The sequence below is a fragment of the Anneissia japonica genome, unplaced genomic scaffold (assembly GCF_011630105.1).
Source record: "Anneissia japonica isolate Jap-2015-1 unplaced genomic scaffold, ASM1163010v1 scaffold483_len1788099_cov177, whole genome shotgun sequence".
Lineage (NCBI taxonomy): Eukaryota > Metazoa > Echinodermata > Crinoidea > Comatulida > Comatulidae > Anneissia > Anneissia japonica.
Window position 1 is genome coordinate 1204335 of NW_022682587.1, and position 27946 is coordinate 1232280.

The 27946-nt window shown below is 33.4% G+C and overlaps 1 protein-coding gene across 4 annotated transcripts in view; it reads left to right on the forward strand.

Moving 5' to 3' along the window:
- Window positions 1-27946, forward strand: part of LOC117103073 (vacuolar protein sorting-associated protein 13A-like) — a 92443-nt gene that overhangs the window by 36906 nt on the left and 27591 nt on the right. For 3 of the 4 annotated variants that reach the window (XM_033243598.1, XM_033243669.1, XM_033243753.1), the window contains exons 12-47: window positions 494-617; window positions 1092-1195; window positions 1617-1753; window positions 2502-2706; window positions 3461-3601; window positions 3783-3929; window positions 4474-4561; window positions 4716-4833; window positions 5551-5623; window positions 6336-6413; window positions 6667-6811; window positions 7129-7280; window positions 7763-7970; window positions 8439-8512; window positions 9063-9205; window positions 9748-9833; window positions 10151-10322; window positions 11027-11117; window positions 13848-13988; window positions 14235-14312; window positions 15574-15785; window positions 16409-16556; window positions 16754-16838; window positions 16955-17112; window positions 17800-17978; window positions 18610-18722; window positions 19396-19658; window positions 20229-20345; window positions 21247-21402; window positions 21851-21947; window positions 22750-22776; window positions 24651-24829; window positions 25321-25449; window positions 26059-26254; window positions 26659-26934; window positions 27561-27808. In XM_033243598.1, coding sequence (XP_033099489.1) covers window positions 494-617; window positions 1092-1195; window positions 1617-1753; window positions 2502-2706; window positions 3461-3601; window positions 3783-3929; window positions 4474-4561; window positions 4716-4833; window positions 5551-5623; window positions 6336-6413; window positions 6667-6811; window positions 7129-7280; window positions 7763-7970; window positions 8439-8512; window positions 9063-9205; window positions 9748-9833; window positions 10151-10322; window positions 11027-11117; window positions 13848-13988; window positions 14235-14312; window positions 15574-15785; window positions 16409-16556; window positions 16754-16838; window positions 16955-17112; window positions 17800-17978; window positions 18610-18722; window positions 19396-19658; window positions 20229-20345; window positions 21247-21402; window positions 21851-21947; window positions 22750-22776; window positions 24651-24829; window positions 25321-25449; window positions 26059-26254; window positions 26659-26934; window positions 27561-27808 — 5088 coding nt within the window. The remainder of the gene's footprint in view (window positions 1-493; window positions 618-1091; window positions 1196-1616; window positions 1754-2501; window positions 2707-3460; window positions 3602-3782; window positions 3930-4473; window positions 4562-4715; window positions 4834-5550; window positions 5624-6335; window positions 6414-6666; window positions 6812-7128; window positions 7281-7762; window positions 7971-8438; window positions 8513-9062; window positions 9206-9747; window positions 9834-10150; window positions 10323-11026; window positions 11118-13847; window positions 13989-14234; window positions 14313-15573; window positions 15786-16408; window positions 16557-16753; window positions 16839-16954; window positions 17113-17799; window positions 17979-18609; window positions 18723-19395; window positions 19659-20228; window positions 20346-21246; window positions 21403-21850; window positions 21948-22749; window positions 22777-24650; window positions 24830-25320; window positions 25450-26058; window positions 26255-26658; window positions 26935-27560; window positions 27809-27946) is intronic. The other variant, XM_033243830.1, reaches the window with a different exon arrangement.

Below are 27946 nucleotides of genomic sequence, written 5' to 3' on the forward strand. Positions count from 1 at the left end.
TTTTTATTTTTAATGCTTGCAATTCTGTAAATATATATTGTGATATGTGTTTTGGTAATTGACACAATAAAAATAGAACATTAGTGGGTTCCTGCAGTTTGCCAGTTTTGTAATTATTGGCTATTGTACATGTCACAAAATTCTTAGAATTTGATAAAGAATCTTGAAACCTTGATTTTCCTTTCTCCAAATTTCTAGTGCATTATCACTCCCTCCCTGAAATTTTATAAAATTATCTAATTTTCAAAGGCGCTTAGGCCTCCGGGAGAAAATTACCCTTTTGACTGCCAGCCAGGGCTCTGCCTTAAAACCTATTCCGAGTACTTGCCAGCCTCTATATGAGAAATATTTTAAACAATTTAAATCTATCAGCTCTGGTTCAGGAATATGTTTAAGTCTGTGTTTAACTGAAAATGTTGATCATTTTTCAGTTAGATAATAAGTTAAGTAATATATTTAGTTACCAAAAAAAAAAATATTTTTTTGTATGCAGTATGCAAAGCAGGCTCCAATCAGGAGAGAAAAGGAGTTGAAGAAAGAAGCAGAGAAGAGCTGGTTCAGTGGCTTCTGGGGTTGGTTTGGTGGAGACGATGATTACGAAGAGGAAGTTGTCCATGGTATTGCCATTGTTATATTTTATGTTGGAAAATTGCTTCACATTCAATTTCCTATTAAAAGCTAATAATGTATTTCGTAAATACTTACTGGATCATATATGAACTGATGTATCAGTAACACGTGACATTAAACTTTGTACGTTGATACCCATATCAGTTATAAAAACCATACTGGCGGCACCAGCAGGGGTTAAGAGGGGAAATTTCCCCCTGTTGGACAAGCCTGGATCCCCTGTTGTAGACGACCCAACAAATTTGTCGGACCATAAATATTAAATTACCTATCCAAATAACGTTATTTTGATTGCAAATCTCTAATATTGTGGTCTAAAATCACAATTTTAAGCCATACTAAACCCCTTGGTTTGGACACATTTCTGGAGTCGCCATTGCCTACTCTATGCAATTCACATGTTTAATTATTACGTAGTCATACTTTAGATAAAAGATGTGGATATAATCTTAATCTTTCAGATGATACATTATGGGAAAGGTTAACAGAAGAAGATAAACATAAAATATATGAAGGAATCGGCTACAAAGAGGGCGCTAGTGTATCCACAGACAAACCAGTTGAGGTACGTCCATAAGAGTGTGTGCACAGCGTGTAAGGCATCGAACTTTCAATTAAAAGGTCAGAGGTTCAAGACAAATGCTTGTCACATTGCTTGCATCCCTGGGAAAAACACTTTATCTGCATTTGCCTCACTTCACCCAGGGGTATAATTGGGTACCTGGTAGGAGGGGAATGAATTTAGTAATGCCATTACTTCCCAGGGAGCGGAGTAGGTTGCATATTGTGTATGATAGATTCTGTATACAATAACCAGGGAAAAAAAGCTCCTTCAGCAGTTTTCTGAATAATAACTGCTATATAAATCCTATAAAATAAATTTTTTAAAAAGACTAATTTTCTTAATGTATGATATATTTTCTGCAAATTAAAAATGTATAGATAAATAAAGTATATTTGTGTGTATATATATATATTTTTTTCAGTATGTTCAAACCAAGGTAACCTTTGCTGTTAATCATGGTCAGTTTGGACTTAGAAACAAATCTTTACGAGTGATCAAAGCATCAGTTGTTGATACTGTTGTAGACATCGAGCATCGGCCTGCTAATAATGGAATACAGTGAGTCTTGATTAATGCATAGCAGAGATAAGCTCCTAGCAATCAATGCCCAACCATGCTTGGTTGAAGAAATATGACTACTTTTCTAGTGGCTAGATTAAGAATTGTGTATAATGGACCTTTCCAAAATGTCAATCAAACAAACAAATGACCAATCAGAACACGGCTGACATTAGCAACAGTATTTAAGGAGTGGGGCTTAGCGTACTTGTCCCTTGAGCTTAGTTAAACATCTTTATTAATAAAGTAGAAATGTTTTGTGCTAAATTTCGATGCAACATTTTGCATTAAAATTAATCAAAAAGTTTTCTTGTTGGGATTATAACAAAGTTGGCTTTTATATTTATACTTGATGTGGTAAATGCCTTATTGCTTAATGGCTAAATTGAGATTTATTACATTGTAAACTTTTGAAGAGACGGATCCTTGTCGTATCACAATCCGGGTTCATGCTATAAAATACAATACCCAACCAGAGAATCGAATTCCTTATTATTCTAATTTTAATAGAAATGAATACTCTTATTTAATTTATTTTACATCCAAAATTGTAGATTAATTTCCTCAAGCTTCTAATATGTTCAACCAAGGAATCATGATAACAACTCAATGCGGCCATATAGGGATATTATGTCCTGTGAATAAGACATTAAGCCGTTACTTTTTTGTACATATGATACACCATACATCATTCAAATTAGCTGAGTATTATATTTGGAGCTCCTTATCTCTTTCAATTATCTTCCAGCTTCCAGCTGAGTACAGATTCTTTACTAGTTGAAGGTAGTCCTAAGAAAGAGGAAAATGTAACCATAGTAACATCAGCTAGGGATAAGCCGGATGACGTCGCCGGTCAAGTTTTTAACGTTGACCTGGAGACAAGCCCGGTAAATGTATCAGCTGACCTTTCTCTCGCAGTAACATCTGAACCTGTGGATATTGTTTATCATGAGGTATACATCAGTTTCTTTTTTCTAGGAATTTTTTATTTGTAGTTACATCGTAAAAGCTTTTTTATTTTAAAAAAGTATTTAAATCTTGTCATTGGTTAAAAGTTTCCCATACGAATGAAATAGACGAGCGGTACTGGGAAAAGACAACTTGGTTTCTTGCTTCAAACAAGGTATCCATTCATAGAGTGTTCGATGTCGAATATATGAAACATGTAGGCTGCCGGCACCTTGACCTCTGACGATTAGTGCCAATAAATTTTCAGAAAAACGTAATGCAATAATGACAAAATTATTATTATTGTTTATTTTCGGTAAATATTTCAGCCGCTCCAAAATTCTTTCCTATTCTTCTTTCTTCCTATGCTTCTTCCATATTTTCATTAAATTGAATATAAAATTCACTACAAACACGTAAAATATAATGAGTGTTATTTCAATACAAAATTACATACCGTATTTTAACTAGAACTAGGCTTATGTATAAATTGTGTCTGTATTTAACATATTTCAATCTTTGTCAATCTAAAGTTGAAGGTATGTCCTGATCCCCGATCCTTTTATGTTCACTTGGATAGGCTTATCTTCATAAGACTTCTATGAATGGATACCTTGTTTGAAGCAAGAACCCAAGTTGTCTTTTCCCAGTTTCGCTCGTCTATTTTATTCGTGTGGAAAACTTTTAACCAATGTTTTGTTTTTTTTTTGACATAGCTTAGCAATAAATTTAACAAATTTGTTTATTTTCTTATTTCAGAAAACAATATCTGAGCTAATCACTTTCTTTACTGTCCCAAACTTGAACATGGAAAACTTAAAAGCAGTGGCATCAACACAATTGATGAAATTTGCTGAATATAGCACAGCAGGGCTGAAGTATGCGATTGAAAATCATAAGGTATTGCTTGTTTTTTTGGCCGATGTCATACAACCATCATGCAACACAGCTTAATATTCTTCCATTTATTTTTTGTTCTATTATTAGTAGTTACAAAACAGATTTTGAAATGTTACCAACAGACTCTCTCTCTCAATTTAGTGATGCCACTCATATATATTTCATTATTTTACCTTCTTAGACCATTCAACTTGACGTAGATGTGAAGTCACCAAACATCTTGATACCTGAGTTTGGCTCAATTGACAAAGGAGGGCACTTGATTGTCATTGACTTAGGTAGTCTAAGAGTGTTCAGTGATTTACAGAATGAAACTGTTTCATTGGAGGTAAGTAGTTAAAATTATTTTAACAAGTAACCTAATTAAAGCAAATTAAAATTAAATTAAAAGATATTTGTACTTATAAAATAACACATACTCTAGTTTAAGACTTAGGAAGGAGACTAATTAGGCAAGACTTTTTTTAAACCTTGTTTCATAAACTTATTTCTTTTTTTAGGATAGTCAGAGGAGGGTGTAATTATTTGTCAAAAATATCTAGATGGAGGAGAAAATCGTATACAATGTAGCAATGGGATAGTTAAATGCTTTAACTTTGTATAATTAGGAAGAAATGTACATATCTTGCTTTTGGAAATTTTAAGGAAGCGGTGGGCATAATAAAAATAAAGGAAAACTTATTTATTTCTGGAATTTTCATTTTTTCGTGGCGACGGGTGCACCAATTGGCCAAAAATAAAATTTTATTTTTATTTGAAATCATCGTTATTGGTGGGCGGTGGGTTCGCTAAAAAAAGTATAATAAAGTCTTGCCTTAGTATAAACATATTTTAACATATTTTAAATTCCAAGTGTAATTAAACTTTTCTAGGGTGCTACCAGGACTGAAATTGAGGAACATCTTTATGACAAGTTTAATGTCCACATCAATGATATACAGATCTTATTAGCTCACTCAGGTATGTGCTGCCCTCATCCTCCACTACCTCATACCTATACTACACAATAACTCAACATTTGCCCAATTATTGTTTCAATTATCAAATTTACTGTCTTAAATTATATCAATTTATGTCCTGTAATGTTACAATTGTAGTCTAAACATTTTTACAGGTGATAACTGGCATGAAAGTCTAGAGCTTCGTGATTCAGAACGCCATCTGTTGCCAAGTTTCGGCCTACAACTTAGTTTATTCAACAGTGTACAGCCTGAATACAAAGAATTACCACAGTAAGAACCACTTTCATATTAGAAATATATGAACTAATAGTCTATGGAACAGTGTAAATAATATATGAATATAATATATCTATATTATATTTCCACTACTGTGGCTTACATTAGTAGGAGCCATGGTAAAGCTGGTGTTTTTGAAGATTTGTTAGTCTATGTGCTGTCATCATTCTGGGTTATGTGGTTTTATATTTAGAAAGAGAACAGCATATTAACTGGCTAAATTGGTAGTGCTATTATGTTTAGTGAACAAATGAAATTCTTGAGTTCAATTTCCTTGTTACTCAGATTCAGATTCAGATTCATATAACATTTATTTCAATAATAATGACAAACTGATACAATTAAAACTATACAAAAGTAAACAAAATAACAAACTCTTTTATTGTATTTCAGTCTTCCGGTTATTTTAGTGCAAGTTATTATCATTTGAGCCGCTGGTCTTATGTATAGTGGAGAGTTTCCCATATTACAGGCCAATCATCGTCATCATCATCATCATTCTATAATCATTGCTTTTTTTTTCTATTTTATCTTGATGACAATTGCAAATGTGAAATGTAGATCAGTGATTCTATTTACAGCCTGTTTGTGATGGCTTCTCAGTAGCTGACGTATATATTCATTTGTGGTTTCACTTTTTCACCTATAATATGTTTATGAAATAAAATGTTGCTATGCTGATATTAATTAAACATTTTTTGAATCCTTTAGATTGAAAGTCGAAGCTGTTCTTCCTTCAGTTAAGGTCAACATTTCTGAAAACAAGTTGAAAACCTTACTGCAGGTAAAAAAAAAATAAAAATTAACTCTCTTTTGCCTTGCAACTATCATTAAAGTATTTTAATAGGTCAGAAACAAAACATATTGTATTGTTTGACAATGGACTTTTAGAAATATTGTCCTAAATTCCTTCACCTATATTAGCTAATTGACATGTCGACAAGGACGTGAAGCCCCGCCCACAAAGTCACGAAAACCTTAGACAATGGCGGCTAGACTTACCGAGTTGGCGAACATTTTCTTTGCTATCAACCTTCTTTAAGAAAGAGAATTCAGGGTAGGTGGTATGCAAATGAATCATATATTTATAGTGTTAATCTATTTCATGGAACAGGCGGGGAAATTGTTGTAAAAGCCTCTGTATTTCGCTCCCAAAGGAAGAGGGAAAAGCCGCATTCACACAACCTCGTTGGCAAAGACCAAGTCACTGATGCGCACTGCTTGTGTAAGTCTGGGTATCTATAACCAAGCATAGACATCTAGGCCTAGGCTCACATATGTTTTGCGTTGACAAGCTGTCTAAGGAAATTAAAATGTCCGAGAAAAAGTTTTTGATCACATGACTAAATGACGCTCGCTGATTAGTCGGTTTATCGGTCAATCAAATCTCGTCGAGATCTTAATTGTTCACTGAGCAGTTATTTGTTTAATGACTTTCTCAGAAAATATTGTATTAATATATGAATTTGATTTACTCAATGTTTTTTTTTTCTCAGTTTGCACATCACCTACCTCTGCCATCAAATAAGAATGAGCCAGAAACGTCGCCCCCTAGAGGAGTTGTGTTTTCCCTGGTTAGTAAAATAATTTTTATTTTAAATTAATATAAAACAGCAGTAAATTTCAAAAATTTACCTAAAATTGATCAATTGAAAATAAAAACGATTTCCTTACAGAATTTTATTAAGAGATTTTGTTTTCGATCTGATATGACATCATCATGCCTATATTTGGGCAAATTACAGGTATTTTTCCCCGAATAGTTGATAGTATCAGCAAAGGTATTCATATCGATGAACATCTACTTGTCTCTCTTCTTTTATATAGGATCCATTAGCCATTAAAATGGAGCCCTCGGTAGCCACACTCAGGAGGGTAAGGAAGACATTCAGAGAGCCAAAGGTCAAATCAACATCAGTAGATGAATCAGACACTGCTATATCTACTGTGCAACCACACAAGAAAGTAGAAGGTATGTTTGGAGATGTAATAATATTTTATGAAGCCAGTATAAATCATAATTCCAACATTCATAGGGGCACAGATTGGTCTGAAAACATATTTGACATCAATTATTTAAATGTCAACCATGACGTCTAACTGATACCCTGTGTTTTCTTAATATTGTATATTGCTCATTTTCTAATGTTTTTCATCTTTGATCTTGTTAGTCATATGATTTCATTGGCATGTATATTTTTTTCTCAGTTTTTTTTCCAATTAGGACCTATTTTGTGAGACAACAAATCACAATACATTTATAATTTTCTATTGTTTTTATCCAATTAGAGCCAACAACGCCTGATGTTTATTACTCTGCCTCTGATCATTCCGATCAGTCCATTGACCAATGGGCAAAGGTTGACCAGGTCCCAGACTTTGGTGAAAATGATTCTCCCACCAACAGAACAACCATACTTCTTCGTTTTCTGATTCGTGAGGTATGTGATCAACACGTTTCATTCCCATAAATCCATAATTCCTACTGCTGTATAGCAATTAAAATATAAACAGATTTTTAAGGTGACTATTCACCTCTTACAGTCTCAACATTATTATTTTAGAAAACTTTTTTTGGTAAAAATTATAGTAGGTAAAAATTATAGTAAAGTAGGTTATTATTTACTTATAATAACTATTCTGTTTTTAGTTTTTCACTCACAGATTAGTAAAGAGAAAAAGTCCTAAGTTTATGATATCATGAAGTTTAATCCATTGATTCAATAACAGCAAGTACATACCTTACCAATTACATGGATGGAACAACGCTTTAAAAACTCTCTTTATGAGGCTTAGGGAGTAAAACTGTGAGAAAAAAGCCTACAGTGACAGGGTTTGAACTATGACCTTGGGATTGGAAGGCAAGCATCTTAATCAATTTAATTTATTTAATTATTAAATGATTGATTTTTATGATTGATAGGTGGTCTGTAGCATCTCAACGCACAAGGAGGCACGCACTGTTGAAGACATTGATTCCGGTACCTCATCTGACGAGGCCGGAATTCTAGAGACTGAATATCTAACGCTACGAGTTGATTCCTTAATGGTGGATGGTGCAATTAGCACCCATGGTATGGCATTCCAGTTTGGCCTCGGTGGCATCCAGGTTATTGATAAACTCCACGTTGGTAAGTTCATGTACCATGCATCATAACCATGGGGGGGAGTTGGGATGTTTTGCAGGGGGTTGAGGATGGCGTTTAACTTTTGTGTAATTTGTTTATTGTTGTTTCTAGTTGAGATCTTGAGACTATGTAATTTAGTGTAGTATAGAAGCATTACTATTCACTTTATATAAAATATATACAAAGTTTTCCTCTGCAGACTTACCTGCTACAACGTAAGTGTGTCTAAATCTATACAATCCCTCATTTGCAAGTGTGACTCCTGATAAGTTCAATTCATGTAGAGTTCATTTGTCATTAAATAAGAGGGGTATCATTTATACTATTAAAAATTTAAAAAAAATGTTCATTGAAATGATGTTTTCTGACTATTATATGACAATACATATGATATGTAACTTATTTATATTTTTGTAGTGGATAGATGGAAACTTATCATTTATTTTGGCTTTTATTTTTTTTTTTCTAAAGGTGCTCTAGGTACTTATCTTCATCTTGTAAGCTCAGCCTCCAAATCTGAACTGATTTCCATTTTATATAGAAAGGTATTTTTTTTTTAAACTTCTATAAATATTTATAAATACATCACTTTGTATACACAAGTATCTCATTCGAGATCCAACAAGCTGAAAATAATGCACTGAAGAGGGCGTATCTTATAGACCTCTGACAAGTTTGGTGCGATATTAGTGCTATATCAGATCGTGACATCAGACACGTTAAAAGAATGAAAGGAATTCAGATTCTACTGGACGCTTGAATCACCAAAGTGCCTTCATGGTCAAGTGGTTATGACCTTCACCATGTATGCGAAAGGTCACGGGTGCGAGACCCGGTGGAGGCTGATCTTCTTTTTTTTTCGATCATCAGATTCCTCTTCTGTTTTTGTGAAGCAGTAAAATATAATTTTCATATAATTTTTTATCATTCTTGTATTACATTCAACAAAACGTTTATAGACTGAAGGAATGACTTGTATATTAGATTGCAAGATAAAAGTACTGTCTTTCCTTAGAATAACTTCACTTATATGAATATGTGTAATATATTGTCTTCTGTACATCTTCGTGTTGATCGTCATCTTTACCTCTTCAGGTGACCACCGAATGTCCAGACTTTCAGTCCTATTATAATGGTATGGAACAAGCAGTCGTTGTCAAGTTCACCGCCCTCAACGTCATCTTCCACAAAACTGCCATGTTGTACTTGAGGAAATATGTACAAAACATAACTCAAAGGTTGAGCTCTTAATTTTGTTTATAAATATCAATTATATGTGACTTTGTTGGTTTCATTTGATGACATGTATTTTATAAGTTTCTTACTATATGCTGTATTTTTAGTCATTTATTTATTATTTAAATTAGCAAGCATTTTTAGACATCCTGCACTATAATAATAATAATAATAATAATAATAATAATAATAATAATAATGTATTTCTATCCGTTCAACTAACAAACAAATGCCAAAAACCTAGGAGGCAAGCCTGTATACAGATTGCGGTAACTAACTTAATACCTTTGCCACTTACCTACTAACATATAACAGACATAAGGATACAAACATTGTCCAGACTCCAATTAAAACCCGCCACTGGTCGGGTTTGAACCTGTGTATTGAGCACAAGAAGCAGGAATAATACCACTCAGCTAAACGCTTAGCTTTTCGTTTGCTTCAGAGTTTCTATGTACTTTCAGTTTATGCTTAATATAGATAGTTACATAAAGCGTTTTCTTAAGTACTTAAAACTACTACTTGTTTTCTGTTTCTATTTCAGTGCTATTTCTAGGCCGACAGTGCCAGAAATCCATGTTGTACAGCCTACAACCACACACCCTGTGCCGGTGCAGCCAAAAACAGATGGTTTGTGGATAATTCAGTGTTTATTTTAATGGGGTTCATTTATTCATTGTAATAAATTAAAAGGAATCATGTTATATAGCTATTAAATAATCAAACAATATTTATTATATGACATTTTTTTTAGTTTATTGATGTTCATTAGTTCTTTTAAATTTGATTTTTTTTTTTAAGTTTTTTTATTTACCGCAAAATAAATGTACACATAAAATTTCAAACCAATTGCTTTAATTGTTTTGCATGCTTGTTCAAAAATTATTTATTCTAGCTTCACTAAACTCCAAATATCCCATTATAATATATACTCTCCATGATTTTAGGCCCAAGCATAACAAGTCACTTACCAGCAATTACCAAGTTACACATCCAGGCCAAAATGGATTTTATCAGTGTGTCTTTCATGGATACAAACCAGACGCTAGCTAAGATGTTCATCAGGGATCTTGAAGCGTCAATGACCGATAAAGAGAATAGAACAACTATACGTGCACGGTAATACAGTACCTCAAATACAATTAAGATGTACTGTCGGTCAAAAAGACAGGAAAATACCTAAAAAATTTAAATAAAATTTAAAAGGATCAAAGAAAATTATTAGCTTCCAGTGAGAAACAGATCGAAAAAAAAGGAGACATTTTACTACAAAAAAACCTTAACTTGATATACCAGTCAATTTAAGGATCAATGCAAATGAACAGAGGAAGCTATTAATTAACTGTCTGAAAATTGACAGGGAATTTTTTTCTCATTCAGATGTTTGATTTGAATTTAATAACTTACTTAAATATACAAATTAAGCAATTCAAATAAAAATTTTTTATACCTCATGACTGATAGTACATCTTTAAAGCAGATAGTTTTTGTCTATCCATGCAGGATTTAAAAGGTGTCAAAGATTCTGTTTTGTTTTATTATTGTTGTTATTAGTTCAAAATTCATTTTATTTCGCTCATGGGCTAAGGATGGTCAATAGCGAACCTGATCACTGTCTATTGTGAAATAGCGTTTGGCTAATTGGTTCGATGCCCAGCTCTCTGTCGAGTATTGAATTCGGGTCTTGTATAATAAGAAAAAAAAACTCAGCTCCTCAAATAACCCTCTCATGAGAGTTAAGGACCATGTTTGTATCAGTCTGTATCCGTTTGATGTTTATTTAAGGGGGAGGCTAATTATTAAATTATTTTTTCCATTTTCAGATTAAAAGATTTCTCGGTAGAAGATTCTGAAGTAAACAATCTATACACTAAAATTTTGTGTTTAGAAGACCCTACAGCCTTTGAAACTAAGGTAAGACCGTCCTCTTCAAAACTGAAGCTTGAATCGCAAGCATTGACAAAAGATGTCAGCAACTGTACAATCCCATTTTCAGGTTCTTAACCAGTATCTTTCAATGATGCTATGCTCTTATTGAAGTTGTAAATAACACTTCGATTCCTAAATAGCTATTTCTGATACTTTTCTTCTCCCCCTCTACCGAAAATACAATCTAATTAATTTATTTTTTATTTGTAAGTCCCTACCAATATATTATTCCATTACACCAACAACAGTCCTGTACAATTACAATGTTTCATCACTAATTTGTTATTTCTAAGGCAACTGGAATAGTCAAATTATGGCTGTTAGCGTTTTAATGTAATGTCTGTCTTTTATTATTATTATCATCAATGATTAAAAAATTCTCTTTTCCACATGTTTTCAGTTAGAGTCATCCTCTTCAATCTGTACTATGAAGGTTAAATATAATTTGTCTTTCTGTAATTGTTTTTCTCTTTTTGCTTCAACCTAATAATAGTAATGATTGAGCTTATAAAGCGCATCATGCAAAAAGCTTCTTTGCACTTGGTGATTGAGCTCTTCGATTTTGATAGTGTGAAAATCAGGGAACAGTGAAATTTAACTGTTCCCAAGTGAAAATATAAATTTATGTAGCACTATAAAAGTAAACCTACTCTATTTAAACTTGGTTGGCCATTGGCTCTGAGGAGTTCATCCGCCCTTTGTTTAGCTATTTTTGTTTTCTTGCTGTTTGGTGTCCATCTACCTTTCACCCAGGGGCCTCTAAGACTACTAAATGGGGTTGACAGAATCGGTCACTTGACCAGATGCAGTTTATATTATAACGTTGTACCCAAGACTACACTTTATTATACTATACTTAAATATACACTAGCTGACATTTAATGGCTTTTCCTGCAGCAGTGGAAAAGCCGTTGTTCTTTGCCTTTTTTTGTACTACTTCTCTAAAGTTTTCTTGACTTTATGCTTAGGCTGTCTACCAATTTCCATTCAAAGAACATATATATCAAAGATGTGTATACTAAAATGTGATGTAATTCTACGTTATATTTTAATCATAATAAACAATAATTAAACTTTTATATTTACGCAAAATAAAAATTTACAATTCTTGCATTTTATTTGTTTAACGTCTTATCTTTTGATAATTTAAAGTTCCATTTTAATTGGTGTTTATTTGTTTCTGAGTGCAATGTGTTTTATATTAATTTTATTTCTTTTAATATTTCCCTGTTATTGAATGCAATTTGTTGTTCTTGCAATTTTTATGATTTTAACTACATATGGAATAATATTATTATTATTATTATTGCAATTTTAACAATTTTAACTTTAGGATATTTTAAAATTTTCTCATATTTTATTTCATTTATTTATGGAGGCTTTGGCCATTAGGCATTTCAAGCCTGTATTAAACACTGGGTTGAGAACATCTAAGGAGTTTTCATTATTTGCTTAATTCTGAAATTTTTATCACATTCATCTTGCAAGCATTTTTTACTGTTTTAAGTATATTTCACTGGATTATCTTATTGTTTATTTCATTTCATGAGACATTTATTGAGTTAGCTTTCCCAGGCTTCTATATCCATTTGTTGTTTATTCATTGTTATTTATGAAAACAAGTAATCTACTTAATGAAAGACACACCTCATTTTTAATTACCTCATTTTAATTGGCCAGTTTTAAGTTTGTTTTTTTAATCTGATTTGTCAGTTTTTATTTACTTTTGTTATACTTCTGTAAATATTGTAAGTATATATGGATGAGTTAAATGTTCTCGTCAGTTTTCACCGACAATCAGCAGATGGCGTCGCATTGTCTAGCACTCACAGACAGCTAAGAGGATCCGATGACTGGCGGTCATACACCATTGTATGATGCAGAGTGTGTCCAGCCTGAAGTTTGCACTACTGCTTCATTTGAGGAGTTTTTGTCTGGGCTTGGGTAGTTAAGCTGGGCACTCCCTGCGTCGTACAATGACCCAAACTCGGCCATATGTGAGCGCTAGACGACGCGAGGCCGTCTGCTGATTGTTGGTGGCAGTCTGAACAGATTGTCATTAAAAACGATCCATGCGCGCAGTGTGGCGTTATGTTCTACATTGAATCACGTCGGCCAACAACCATCGGCCGCAGTGCGTGTCAGGCTGTACTCATACATATAAAGAACGAAAGAATAGAGGTAATGGTAATGGAAATCGACTTGTATAAAAATCTAACTTGTGCTAACCCATGAAGTATCCTAAAACTAACCAAGTAACAATATTTTACCTGAGAATCACAGCACCTTTCTCAGCAATTTGAGCCACATGGCCAGCTAGTGGAACAGTACTCACAGGTGCTCTAGTGACTAATCTAACCTATCTTATAGGAAGAAATAAAAATGAGAAAAAGAAAATAAATAAATAAATGAAATTAAAGGAATGAATTAGAGAGGTTGAAAAGATGTGTTTTCAGTTGTGTCAAAGACAGAGCTACAAGGATTAAAGAAGGCAGATTGTTCCACAATTGCTAAACCTGTGTTGATTGCTTGTTTTGCAGTTAATTTTATTAAAGCATGAGGAAGATTGTCCCACAGTTTGCAAGCAGCAATTGAGTATTGTCTGTCACCCTACATCTTGAGGCATGATTGAGGAACACATAATGAATTTTTAAATTTTCTTACTGCATAAAAAAATGAAGTTGCTAAACCTGTGTTGATTGCCTTTTTTTGCAGTTAATTTTATTTAAGCATGACAAGAAAGAAGGTCCACCCGTTTTAAATAAAGGAGATGTGATCCCGGTAGATGCGTGCGTACGGCTTCGAGTCGGACGTGTACAAGCGGTGCTCGTTTATCAGTTTGTTCGTGACTTCATTGTAAGTTTACAATCAGGATTTCTGACAGCTGTTTAATGATAAAATAACACCCTAAATCATAATAGAACTGTCCATCCTGACTCTCCCTATAAAGGTGTTTACAGTGAGCCTTGTATGTTGTATGCCTGTTGAAAATGTAAACATTCTGAGCATCTTGTCCTGTGATTGGTTGTTAGGCATTGTGTATCCTAAAATACTTTAAGTACCTGTACTTCCATTTATCTGCGATACATTGTTTCTTCTTAGAATTTCTTTGAACCATTTAGCAGTACTGAAGTTTTAACCAATGCAACAGTGGCATCACAAAAAGCTGTCCAAAAACAGGCAAGTTGTTAATTTTCTAATTATTATTAACGAATGTTTAGGTTTCTTCCGGTATGTGTTTACAAAATAGAAGTAAGAGTATATTACTCATTAAAACTCTGCTGACATTTGTGAATTGATAAGTGTACTAGGAAATAGTCTTACTGATGAAAATCCCATCCAAAGGATGAGGTGCATAATTAAAATCAAAAAGTAAATGTTAGCATTGACAGGTTTTGAATTAGGAGTATTTGCCCCAAAGCTGACTTCCTTAACGTTACAACCCATGCAGGTACAACCAGTGGTGGCACCACTTTCCTCCGTTAGACAGGCCTGAACCCCCTGTCGTCCGATGCCACGATGAGGTTATCGCATCAAAAATTAACAAATAATAATTTGCCTATCCAAATGATGTTATTTTGATTGCCAATCCCTAACATTGTGGTCTACAAGCACAATTTGGGCCATACTTAGCCATAAACCACCTAAAAACCTGGACCAAGGTTCTAGTCGGCCGCTTTGTTCTGACCCCTAGTCAGACACGTCGGACCCCCGTTGGCAAATTTCCGGAGCCACCGCTGGTTAGAACTTTACAAATTGTCATTCATCGATTTTGTGGTTTCTTCCGGTATGTGTTTACAAAATAGAAGTAAGAGTATATTACTCATTAAAACTCCGCTGACATTTGTGAATTGATAAGTGTACTAGGAAATAGTCTTACTGATGAAAATCCCATCCAAAGGATGAGGTGCATAATTAAAATCAAAAAGTAAATGTTAGCATTGACAGGTTTTGAATTAGGAGTGTTTGCCCCAAAGCTGACTTCCTTAACGTTACAACCCATGCAGGTACAACCAGTGGTGGCACCACTTTCCTCCGTTAGACATGCCTGAACCCTCTGTCGTCCGATGTCATGATGAGGTTATCGCATCAAAAATTAACAAATAATAATTTGCCTATCCAAATGATGTTATTTTGATTGCCAATCCCTAACATTGTGGTCTACAAGCACAATTTGGGCCATACTTAGCCATAAACCACCTAAAAACCTGGACCAAGGCTCTAGTCGGCCGCTTTGTTCTGACCCCTGGTTGCCAAATTTCCGGAGCCACCGCTGGTTAGAACTTTACAAATTGTCATTCATCGATTTTGTGAATGTTTACCTTGACAAACTGCCGATATTACCATTTTATCCTAACTAGATGACCCCTTAAAAGTAATAGAACTGTCCTTTCTCATTCCTTTTTTACTATGACTATGAGATATGTTCATTCATTTTCAGGTTAAAGAATTAACCAAACAGGGTATGCGTATCAATCTAAACGTTAACATCCGTGCTCCAGTGATCCTCATCCCACAAAGCTTCCACTCACCCGACACACTGGTGGTGCATCTTGGAGATCTGATCGTCAAGAACCAAATCAAGATGGCTGATAACGCAAACCATCTCATAGATTGCATGAAAGTTTCTTTGAACTCTGTGCAAATCTCCAGGTATTTATAAAATCACATGAAACAATTAAACTGAAGATGTTAGTATTTGGAATGAGGCTAAAATTTACCAATTTACCTTAGAATATATAATAGAATTTTAAATTAGGAAGAAGCATTTGATAATTACTTTAGTAAATGTTAAGATACTTGCATTTAAATTGAGGCAGACACATTTTATAAGTCTTGACTTGTAAGATGACTATCGATTTAGTTAAATTTTCAAGGTTATTTTTTAAGTGTAACCGATAAGTAAAATGATAATCCAACAAATTCATTATATTTGTTGTATGCTTTTTATATAATTCAGACTTTGTTATATTTGTATCATACATAAGTTTATATAAAAAGGTTAAAAGTCTATTTAAGATTTGTGAATATTTACATGGATGAAAAAACTTTTGCTAATTTTCGTAAATGAACACCCACAAAGAAAATAGAACTCTCCATCCCATCACACCATGACCACACCAATGCCCATATGCACATGGGTGCTATTATATTTATGGGGGTGTTCATTTAGGAATACTGTATTGGTAATATTTGGTTTGTACCGGTATCTCACTCATCGATTACCAACATTGCAACATGTGTAGAAATAATCATATGACTATTTTTATTGACAGAGCTACCACTGGCGCCCATCAAGTCTTAGGATCACGCCGTCTAATTGTTGAGCCTGTGAGTCTCCATGTGGACATCACAAGGGCATTAGCACCATTTCCCAATGAAATCATTCCTTTTGATATCTCTGGACGCTTGGAGAATATCAAGGCAAGTTTTTGTTTATGAAATTTATTGTGGAGATTTTGAGATATTATTTATCATTATCTAATAATTTTTTTTATTATATTTACCATGCTTTTTACATTTGAAACTTTCTGTATTATGATTATTATTATTATTATTATTATTATTTTTTAATGATTATTATATTTTTAAAAGTTTTTTTTTCCTTTAATTATATAAAGGTAAATATTGGAGAGGATGACCTTGTCATAATTTTTGCTGTGTTGAATGAAAATTTGTTTCCTGTTAGTGAAGAAGTTGCTCTTGGTAAGTTAAATATTTTGTCCAAATTTTCGTCATCACTGCAGTCGTAATCGTTGTTAATATTTTAATATATTTATTATTTTCATTTCTGGTAGAATATATTGTCATTGTTTTTGCAGATAAAACAATTCCTATGATACATGAGAGTACTTTTAGTCAAGACATTAATGAATCAGTTGCCACGGCAACTATAGAGACTCCACCAAATACAAATATCAAGATGGCGTTTGTGATGGAAGGAATGGAAATAGAGCTCTTCACAAATGAACCGAGATTGGTAATTTTGTTTGTGTGCATTATGTCAAAATAATTTATAACTACATGTCCCCCTCTAAATTAAGTCCCCTCCAATTAAAGACCTCCTCTAATTTAAGACCACTTTTCTGTGGTCCCATATTAACAAATGTCTAATATTATCTTTATCATTGTAATTATAGAGACCAAAGCTGCTAAATACCATGGAAACCAAGGCCCTAAAAGTGGTCTTTAATTAGAGAAGACTTGTATATTTCCTACCATTTTTTACAATTCCAAGCGTTCTTAATATAATAAATATAATTTTGTCCGAATATAGCATGTTATGTTATATAACAAGCCGAACACATACAGTATCAAGTGAAGGTTGCTGATGTGATTCCAAGTGAATGATTTAGAATGCAAATAACCAGCTGTGCTAGTGCACAACTTGATTTGCTAAGTCCCCGGGAAGTAGAAATTGCACATAATGTAATGATAAATTCTGTAGCCTATAGATTTACCAGGAAAATGACAGCAATTTATAGTTGTTATACAGGAAATGCTATAAAGATCCACGAAAGCAAATAAATAAAAAAATAATAAAACTTTAAAAAACACCTAATAATGTAATGATCTTATTCATCTTGAATAATGAATAATTCTTCTCATTTTTTTTTTTTTTGCGAATGTAATCTTTGAATAATGAGTAAATATATCAACTTAACAGAGAAAGAATGGTCAGGGGCTTTTACTGCGTGAAGAGCAGGATGGCTTGTCAAGATTTCAGCTACATGAGGTTGAGGGAAATGCTACCTTTTATGACAATGGTGCGATCATGCTAAGTGCATCTATACACTGTATATCTTTAGAAGATATCAGATGGAGCAGTCCATTAGCAATCAAAAGGTAAGGCACAATGATTTAACATAAGTATAAATTACCCCTCTTTATCAAAGTGGAATAATCCATAAGTTCCTGAACACCATTTTATCAGGTCTATCTTCAAACAGCACCACCATTGTCTCACAACTTTTCACTGGGGGACATCCAGCAGCCTAGCATTAGCAGGCTAGCTATAAATAGAGCAGCGCTAGACCTTTGCTATAACAGCAGCAGACAACAGATATGATCTTTGCTAATTACTGTGTATGTAAACATTGAAATAGCTTTTTAAGACTTAGACTTTATTTTTAATATCAACATTTTTTTTTTTCATTTTAAAATGTTTGTGCTCGTTAGTAATTTAGTTTAATCGTTGAATTAATCCTTGATGGTAACTATGTAGAGTGAAATGCTAGGCCTCTAGAGGTTCCACAGTGGTAGTTTTCCAGGTTCTTGCTTGGCAAAAATTGTGTATACACACTGTACATCATAAGTAGATGGAACAGTTTATTACAAATAAACATTTGAAACCTTTCTTACAATAGGATAATTTACCTAAGTACATAATTATGCACCCTCTATTAATTTGATGGATCAGTCCATTATATATACAGGTAGAAACTACAAATATTTGGCTTTTTTTTTTATTCCTCAGGCTGATTCATCAGACAGGTCGTAGTGGAAACAAAGAGCCGAAGGACAAGTCAGCAAACACATCCCCTATGGTTACGATATCGTTCACCAAAGATTCAGCAAAGAATAGACATTGTGAGTTATGAATAAAAAATGTTGGTGATGATGAAGGTGGCAGTTAAAGCCAGGCTCTGGAGGAAGACATTTTTTTTTATATGTTGTACAACTGATTTTGCAGCAAAATTGAGAGCTGTTAATGAGATATAGATTTTTGAATATTTAAATAATTTGGGGAAACCGGTGAAAAAAAAGGGTGTCTTGTATCTTAGATAAAACAACATATCAAATTTGTTTTCCTCCTGATCCTGGCTGGTGATGGTAGATAGAGATGATCATAATTTTGTTGGGTTTTTTTTTCCTCTATCTTTTGCGGGTAACCTACATTTGTTCATTGTTGTTTTCCACATTACAATTCTATACAATGAAATGGTAGATGTCTGTTAACTATAATAAAAGTTATCATTATATAATACAGTAATAAATGCAAAATTGCTTTTACAGTATTCATAATTATGTTGGTCTTAATGGTGATGCTATTTGTTGTTGGTGATGATGATGTTGATGATGATGATGATGTGAATATCGGCATAAAAGGATCATGGTAGGGAGGGTGATGTTGGTACGATACTAGAGTTGATGATGATGATGATGACGCTGATGATGATGACAGCAGAGACAACAATGATGAAGTATATGTTGGTGAAGATGCTATACCGTTTTCACCAAAGTATTTTCAAATGTATTTCAGTGGACTTCTGTCTGGAAGGAATGCGAATCAACATTTTCATCCACTATTTACTTGCCGTCTATAACTTCCTATCGAGTTCTATTGCCAAGGCAAAACCAGCATCCACTAATGCTAGTCCCACTGGGCAACTTAACAGGCAGTTGTCCAATGAGGCTAGTGCTCCTACCAAAGGCAGCTTGAAGATCACAGGTCGTCTAAAGAAACCAGAAGTAGTCTTGTTTGCTGATCCAACCAGTCAGAATAGCCAGGTGCTAGTACTCCAGGTAAAGATATTGAAAGACTACTCCTGAGTATATTACCAGTGAATGATAGGCGAAAGCTCTGTGTTCAATATTAACTTTTTTTGACAAAAAGATTGCTGTATGACCATATGTCTTGATGTGGCTATATATGGTCATGATGTGATATTATCATGATCATATTTAGGCATGGCACTGGTTTTTATTTCAAATATTTAAAAAAATTAATAAAAAATTAAATTAAAAAATAAATTAATTAATAAAGTAAAATAAATAGAAATTTAAAAATAAATAAATGAAATAAATATGATATAAAATTTAATAGTCAAGACAGGACTTTATAATATTCATCACAATGTTAATGGACTACCACGTTTTTTGACAATTTCTAATCCCCAAAACCCATTTTCGCCAACATTTGACAGATATATTGATCTCTGTTGATTTAGAATTGTTTGAAGATTTCATTTTGAATAGATTTATTGGCTTATTTTTTCAATATATATATTTTAATTTTGATGAGCCCATTGACAATTTGACTGGAAGTGACAGTTTAAATAAAATCTTTTTTTTATGCAATTTTGTCCATCATAGGTTGAGGGCAATTTGAGCTATCAACAGTCTGCCGCTATTGACCGACTGGAAGCAAGCCTGAAAGACATACAGATATTCTCATGCATCTACTCTCAGGCATTGAGAACAGCATACCAAGTAGGTAGAAAAATCTTCCATTAGTGAGACGTTTACATCACAAAATGACAACTACTTACTCTATTAAATAAATACTTAACTGAATGAATTGAAAATTGCCAGCTTCCTTTTAAGAACTTACCTAAAAATTAATGCAATCATCTGACCCAGGTGCATGTAACAAATTGATCATACATAACATACCTCAGTTTTCATCCCAAGTTCTTTTATGAATATTTATCAGGGCTCACCATTGTTATTATAATATATTATCCAATTCATCTATGTAGGTTGCTATTTTGGTTTACTGTAACCTTTGAGATGAGGTCCGAGGTAATTAACATCTAATCAAATCGTATGATTTGAACTACAGACTTTCAACATAACACATGGTTCCATGTTGACTGGGCAACAGAGCCAATGCTTGTACACTCCCAACATGTGTACTTAATCCAAATCTTCTCAATGGGACCATTTATTTTTCATTAAAATTTTCTGTCATAAGGCACATAATTACGAAATACGAAGGACTTTATTGCAATCTCTCATTCAAAATTGAAGTTTAACAAAAGGGGAGAAAAAACATTACAAAACAACATCACAAACCCACTAAACACATAAAAAAATAGAATAAATCTACAATAAGGCATTACAATTAATTAGGCAACAAGTTAAAAATTCAAGTAAAAAAATAAATAATTCACTAATTAATTAAAATTTAAATAACATTTTATTTACAATTAAGTTAAAAAATTATTGCAACTGGGAATCTATAAGAAAATTTAGACCGACACCTAAACCAACCAAAAAACTGACTCGCGAAAAATAAAAGGAATAACTCGTTTAAAAAGACCTCGCCAGAGAGGAGGGCCCAGGTGTACAGGGACAACCTACCAATTGTTTTGGATATGTTTTTTTTCAGGTTCTTGATCCGTGTGTGCTTAACCTCCACCGAACTTTGTCCCACCAAGGTGTTGAAGAGATTGGTGTGAATCTATCAAGTGTTCGCGCTCGCATATCACCGCGTGTGGTGTTTATGATACAGGATATAGTACATGGGTTACGAGCCTTCACTGTTGTAAGTATTAGCAAAGAGTGTACAACTAATTACTACCACAAACTTGAAAGACCTTAAAAGGTGTTACATATCATATGTGTGCAGTGTGTGTAGAAGGTATTTTGCAAGTTTTGAACTCTATTCAAATTCCAATAGGGCGCCCTCTATCTTGTGATAGTACTTTGTTTTTCGTGTTATTGGTATAAGTGTAAACATATGCTATGTTTTTAGATATTAGTCCGATAACGGCGCTGATTTGCAGGTTTCCAAAACACTATCTGCATTTTTATTGTGCTTGGCAGGTTGTTCAAAGGGTTTAAACACATTTTTAAAAGACTAGTAAAGCCTTTTATCATTCGTAATGACACTAAAAGGTAGTCAATTTTGTTTTAACTACCAATATGTTTACATTTTACTAGTAATTTATTTTAGTTTTACATCGTTCTTTCTTAATATTTTCCTTATTTAGAAAACTCCAAAGGGGATGTCGATGAATTCAGATGATAGTAAAGAGGATATGTGGACACCAAAGCCAATTTTCTCAACCGCCTTTCCAAAGCGAAAAGGTACTGTATATATAGTGTCTTTTACATGTACTATATTAGGAATGTCTTTTTTGCCTCTTCCCTGTGGGGGAAAAAAATATAATTGCTGTGAAAATTAATTTAGAAACATACCATTCCGATTGTGAATTGATGTTTAAAAAAACATTATTCAATAATTTATTCAGCATATGTACATATACATATGCTTCTTTTACTCTTAACTAAAGTGCAATACAACTTCTGTATTTACTATTTTAAGTAATATTTGTAATGATTATAGTAACTTCCTAATGTACATTTTGTTGTTTTTTTTCAAATACTGTATACCTATTTAGATTTTGTAATGTTTTTTGTATATGGTTAGTATTTTTGTATAGCCAACAACGAAATAATTTCTTGTATTGTATTTTAACTTTCAAGACCAATAAAAGTTCTGTATTCTAGATGATAATTTTTTTTTATTTACTGTATTTAGGTATAAAACACATTACAAAAGACAGAAGTTATTGCATTACAATAAAAACAGCATTTACAGAAAACATTTAAATATACTCCGGGATATCCAGTAATTTATAATGAGAAATCCCAACAGAGAAAATGGCAATGTATATTATGCAACATGTGTTAAGACCAAATTACAATCATTAAACTATAAAGTAAAAACATAACATATATATTTTTGTTAAAAAGGTATGAGGTCATGGTAACAAAAGAAAGTAAGGTTGACCTGTGCTTTGATATAGTCTGTTTTTATTTGCATAGATTTTAATAATAGTGTACCTACCACACACTTTAAAACTTGTACTTGTTCAAATCTTTGTAGGTTCCGTACACAATAAACCTAAACCAGGTGAGGATATTGTGTTCCTGTTTTCGTTAACAGAGCATAGTTTTTGTTGTGTGCTGCTATGTCTTAGCTAAGCTAACATTCTATGTGAATGTTGTCACAGACTATGAAAATTTCATTTCCATATTTTGTTTTAATGGTTACAGTGAATTAGACACTTACTACTCATTGTCATATCTCCCATGCTTCAATAGCATGATGTTAGAATCACCTCAAAGTTGGTGTTTTCTTTCATGGGTCAATTCAGTATACCATTCTTAATGCTATCATATGAACCAGGTCATGGTATTCAAGGCTCACTTCACTTGACAACATTTGTATCATCAGTGGATTTTATGACCAGTGCTGAATTAATCAAGCACCATTGACCTCATCAAGCTCTCATAGATTTCATGGACTATGACTTAATTTTATGGATCTCATAAATACCTCATGGACTATAGATTTCACAGACCATAATTCTCAAGGATTTCATGCACTATGAATAATTTTTATGGATCTCATAATATCTCATGAACTATATATCTTACAGACCATAAGCCTCATGGATCCATCATGAATTCCTCATGGATTTCCGTGGAAGACCATAAATCTTGTGGGTTCATCATGAATTCCTCATGGATTTCATGGACTATGACTTAATGTTATGAATCTCATAAATATCTCATGGACTATGATGGATCTCAGACCCTAAGTCTCGTGGATCAATTATGAACCCTCATGGATTTCATGGACTATGAATAAATATAATGGATATCATTAACATCTTATGGACTATATGTGGACCTCATGGATCATTATCCATCATACAGCTCTTCAGGGATTTCTTCCGGACCGTCTCTACATATATTTATCCCTCATGAACCATATGCAGTACCAAATATACCACACCTAGTCCATCTTGTATTGGACCATCCTAAATAGGTTTTTCATGGACCATTTTCATACAGCTCTTATGGTCCATCTTCACAAATCTCACATAGACCATCTTCAGACATAGACTGCCCTCATACACGTTTCATGGCTCATCTACATAAGTGAACCATTTAAAACTTAAATGCAACAAAACATTTCTTAAGTGCAATTGTAATCTGTTTGTACTGCTGAACCTATGTACCCTCACCAGAGAATTCAATTCCATTTATAACACCTTAAATTCATCATTTGTTCAAGTGATTCTTAACCATCTGCGATGGTAAAAGAATAATTATCTCATTACCGATGGTAACATGTTTCATTCTAAAGTTTATTATGCACGACACCATGGCTGCAGGGTTGATTGAAATAGACAAATGGTACCAGATATTTTTTGTCACATAGTTATGAACTCATTCTTACATGATACAAAACATGCCATGCGTATGGCAAATTCGCTGAACACCTGAGTTTAACTAAAAAATGAAGTTATATAATTTGGGATAGTACTGTATTGGGAAGTTATATTCCATATTAATGATGTGTGATTATTCTGAAGTAAGTCTTAACTAACACACTGTGCGAAAGGATGTGCTCTATAGACTACAGTAAAACTTTGCTCTTTTAGTTACTTTGTGTACGAATAGAATGTTTTAGTGATTATTTAGTATTTTATTCTGTTGTATTGTATGCTGTGTGCACTTTTTTAGAAATCTGTTGAACCAGACATCAAAATGGTGGTGGTGGTGCCATTTGATGTTGGATCTCTTGTAGTATTTAAAAAGTATATATATTTAGGCTGCTATATTGAATTTATTGCCAATTTGTAAAGATGTTTAAGTCTTGCAATTTTATACGTTTTTCTACTTCTGTTTTATATTCTTTTGTTTTAAGTGTTATTTAAAAAAAAACCTATACACATGTTTCTGACATTTAATTATTTGTTTTTATCACATTCTTAGAGAATGACCAAACTCAAGTTGATTTCTCTCCATTGGACGCCCAGCAGGTCAAACAAAAACTGACCATTGAGACAAAACATTTTGAACTGACACTTGACATTGAACAAGGCTCTGACCATTTACCTATGCTGTGTGTCAGGAGTAAGTTGGAAACGGTCTTAACCAACTGGTCAACAATGGTTAGTAATCAAAATATAAAATTATGGGAATGTAAATGGAAAAGGCTACGCATTTCTACTACTATTAATAATAATAAAAATAATAATAATAATAATAATAATAATAATTCTGGATTTATAATTTTAACTGTGTTATCCTTTTGTGTACTGATTTCTGAATTTAAAAAGTTTGAATGAAAAAAAAAATATATCGAATAACCAATAATTCTGTTAGCTGATTAATTAATTTATCATTGGCATGTTACCCAGTAGCTGCAATTAAAGGTTCCAACTGTGAAGCCGGTCTCATGCGTTGCGATTTTTTGCTTACGATAAGCTGCATTACGGCACACACGACTAGAATTTTACACGACTAGAACATTTTAGAAGGTTGCAACTGTACGGATACTTAATTCACACTGCCTTATTCTTGTGTAAAGCTTTGTCTCCATATTTGTCTCACACAGTATGCAAACTAGTTATTATAAGTGTACCTTTGTCTTTGAATCTAGATGCATTTGAAGTTGGAACTAAGTTTAGAAGCGTGGTTGTACAACGAACGGCTCACTATTTGGGAACCGCTAATTGAACCAGTAATGGAAAAGGAAGGAGTTTACAGACCTTGGGAACTTCTCGTTAGAGTATGTGTTTAATAAATTAATTTTTTTTTTTAACTTTAAAGTGCATTAGGCATATTGCATAATTTTCAATAATATTCTCTTTAATTGGCCATTATATTCTTTAAGACTCCCACGCCATATAGTCCCTACCTAGCACTTTGGCTGTTTATACGTACCTAGCTCTGTATCATAATGGTTATCCCTTGCTATAAATCGCCTTAAACTAAATTTAAAATGAGGTTGCAAAGCATCACTTAAGAGCCTGTTGAATTTGTTTATCTGTTCTTTAGTCTGACCCAACTCACCATTGTTGTACTAGCTTTGTTAATTCTGTCATTTGCATATTGTAGCATTTTTGTAATCGCTGTCAAAGTTTCCTCGTTCCTGAAGATGACCCAATAAAGGTCGAAACGTTAGCCTTCCTCTCATTTTTTAGAGTAACGCTTATTCCATTACAAAGAAACACTGGTTTACATAACCACAAGCTAAGCAACTTTGGCCTTTACTAGAAACTGCTTTAACCTTGAAAGGAAAAAATTTGTTTGAAAAATAATCTTCGTCTATCTGTGCAAGTCAACTTAGTAAAGCTGTGAGTCATATCAACTTATGTCTTGTGTTATGTTTTCTAAGATGTGCCAAGCTCCTAGTCAGCCAATCACCTGTACCAACGAATCGGATGTAGCCTTCCAGTCATGCGATCAGATTGATGGCACCTCAGGGTTTATACAACCGACACTGGGTTCAGAAAGTGGCAGCGAGACAGACTCAAGTCCAGACGATGAACTTGAATGGGACGGTAACTACAGTAGCAGTTTGCTTAGCAGTGGTAAGCTAACGTCCCTCCTCCCCATTTTTTAGCACTTTTGTAAAAATGATATCAACGTTACTGAGTGTAGTTCTTATTGTAAGGTATGTTACAGCCCTTTCTGAAAGTTCTTTGACAAAAGACTGTTGTATGCCCATATATAGTCACGATGTGCCTATATATGGTCATGATGTGCCTATATATGATCATGATGTGATGTCATCATGACCATATTTATGCACATCACATGTTTTTGTCAAATTTGATAGTCTGGATACGGCCTTATGTTCTCTTTTTTTTTTACTGATAATAATTAAACTAAATAATTAATATAATATAAAGGTAGGTATTTATGTTCCCAATATTCTTAAGTGATTAGTTTCTGTGTGTCTATTTGTTCTTATTGGTGCTTAAATGTTTTCCAGATGTTGGTACTCCTTCAGATGCCCCTGATCGAACATTCAACCCTGTAAGTGAGAAGGCGGCAGATGGCGAAGGGGAAGAGCAAGAAGAAGAGGAGGGAAGCTTCTTGAATAAAGTAGTTGGTTTCATCTCCGACATGTTCTCTGACAGTGAATCGGAAGAAGGCGATGAAGGTGAAGGCGATGGAGAAGAGAGCGGCCGACGTAGGGTCAAGCACGACGCACACGGCAGACCAAGGACGGCTGCGTCGTTAACTTCAAGCAGAAGTCAATCACGAGGTATTATGGTATTTAAAAGTTGTCATTTGAGTGCTTGCCTATTGATCAGAGGTCTTGGGTTCAAGCCCTGGTTTGATTGTATAGCACATATTTGGATCCCTGTGTTATTATGTACAACACAAAGGGATGAATTTCAAAAATAAATACAGAAAGTAAAAGACAAAAGAAGTGCAAGATGAAAATATATTTATTTTACAAAAACCTTATGTGTAACCTTCTATGTGTAATAATAAAATAATGTGAAAAAATGCCCCATATCTAAATATTTCAGGTTTCACTGATTTACAGACTAGTACAGTATGTTTCTTAAATTATTATTATTGGCTTTATTGTTTTTTGTTTATCTTTAATTCTGAGCGTTTTGTATTCTACGGAAAAGATGCTATGCCAATGCATGACCATTACATTACATTAAATTGATCGCCAGCGAATTTAAAGGCACTATGCAAGGCATAGCAACAGTATTATGTTTGTGTTTATTTCCGATCACCTATTTCATTTCAATCGATGTACAATAAATAACTGAAGTATTTATTTTTATATTTGAATTTATGAGTCTATATTGTATTGAATTTATTTAAATATTTATTTTCCAATTAAAAACATATCAATATCTATTTTTTTAGATGATTTTGACTTTGATGAACCTGAAGAGAAAGAAAAATTGGCAACATATATCATCATTAGTTCCCTCGATCAAATGGATCTTTCTGTAACACCATTCGCTTTAGAATCTATGAACGATATAACAGATGGGTTCATTAACAAACCAGATGGATTGATGGAGACGAAACAACAAATCACTCAAACGCCATTTACAGTTTGTAATACCACAAGCCTCCCAATAAAGGTTGAGCTGCCAACCACACTGAAGGTAATTAGCAAACAGTTACACTGATTGGAATCGGAAAATCCAAGGGAGTCCACCATATTTTTATTATTACAATGACTGTATCTACAGTACTTCAGGATTAAATATTCAATTATCATTTTTCAATCATTAAATCCATTT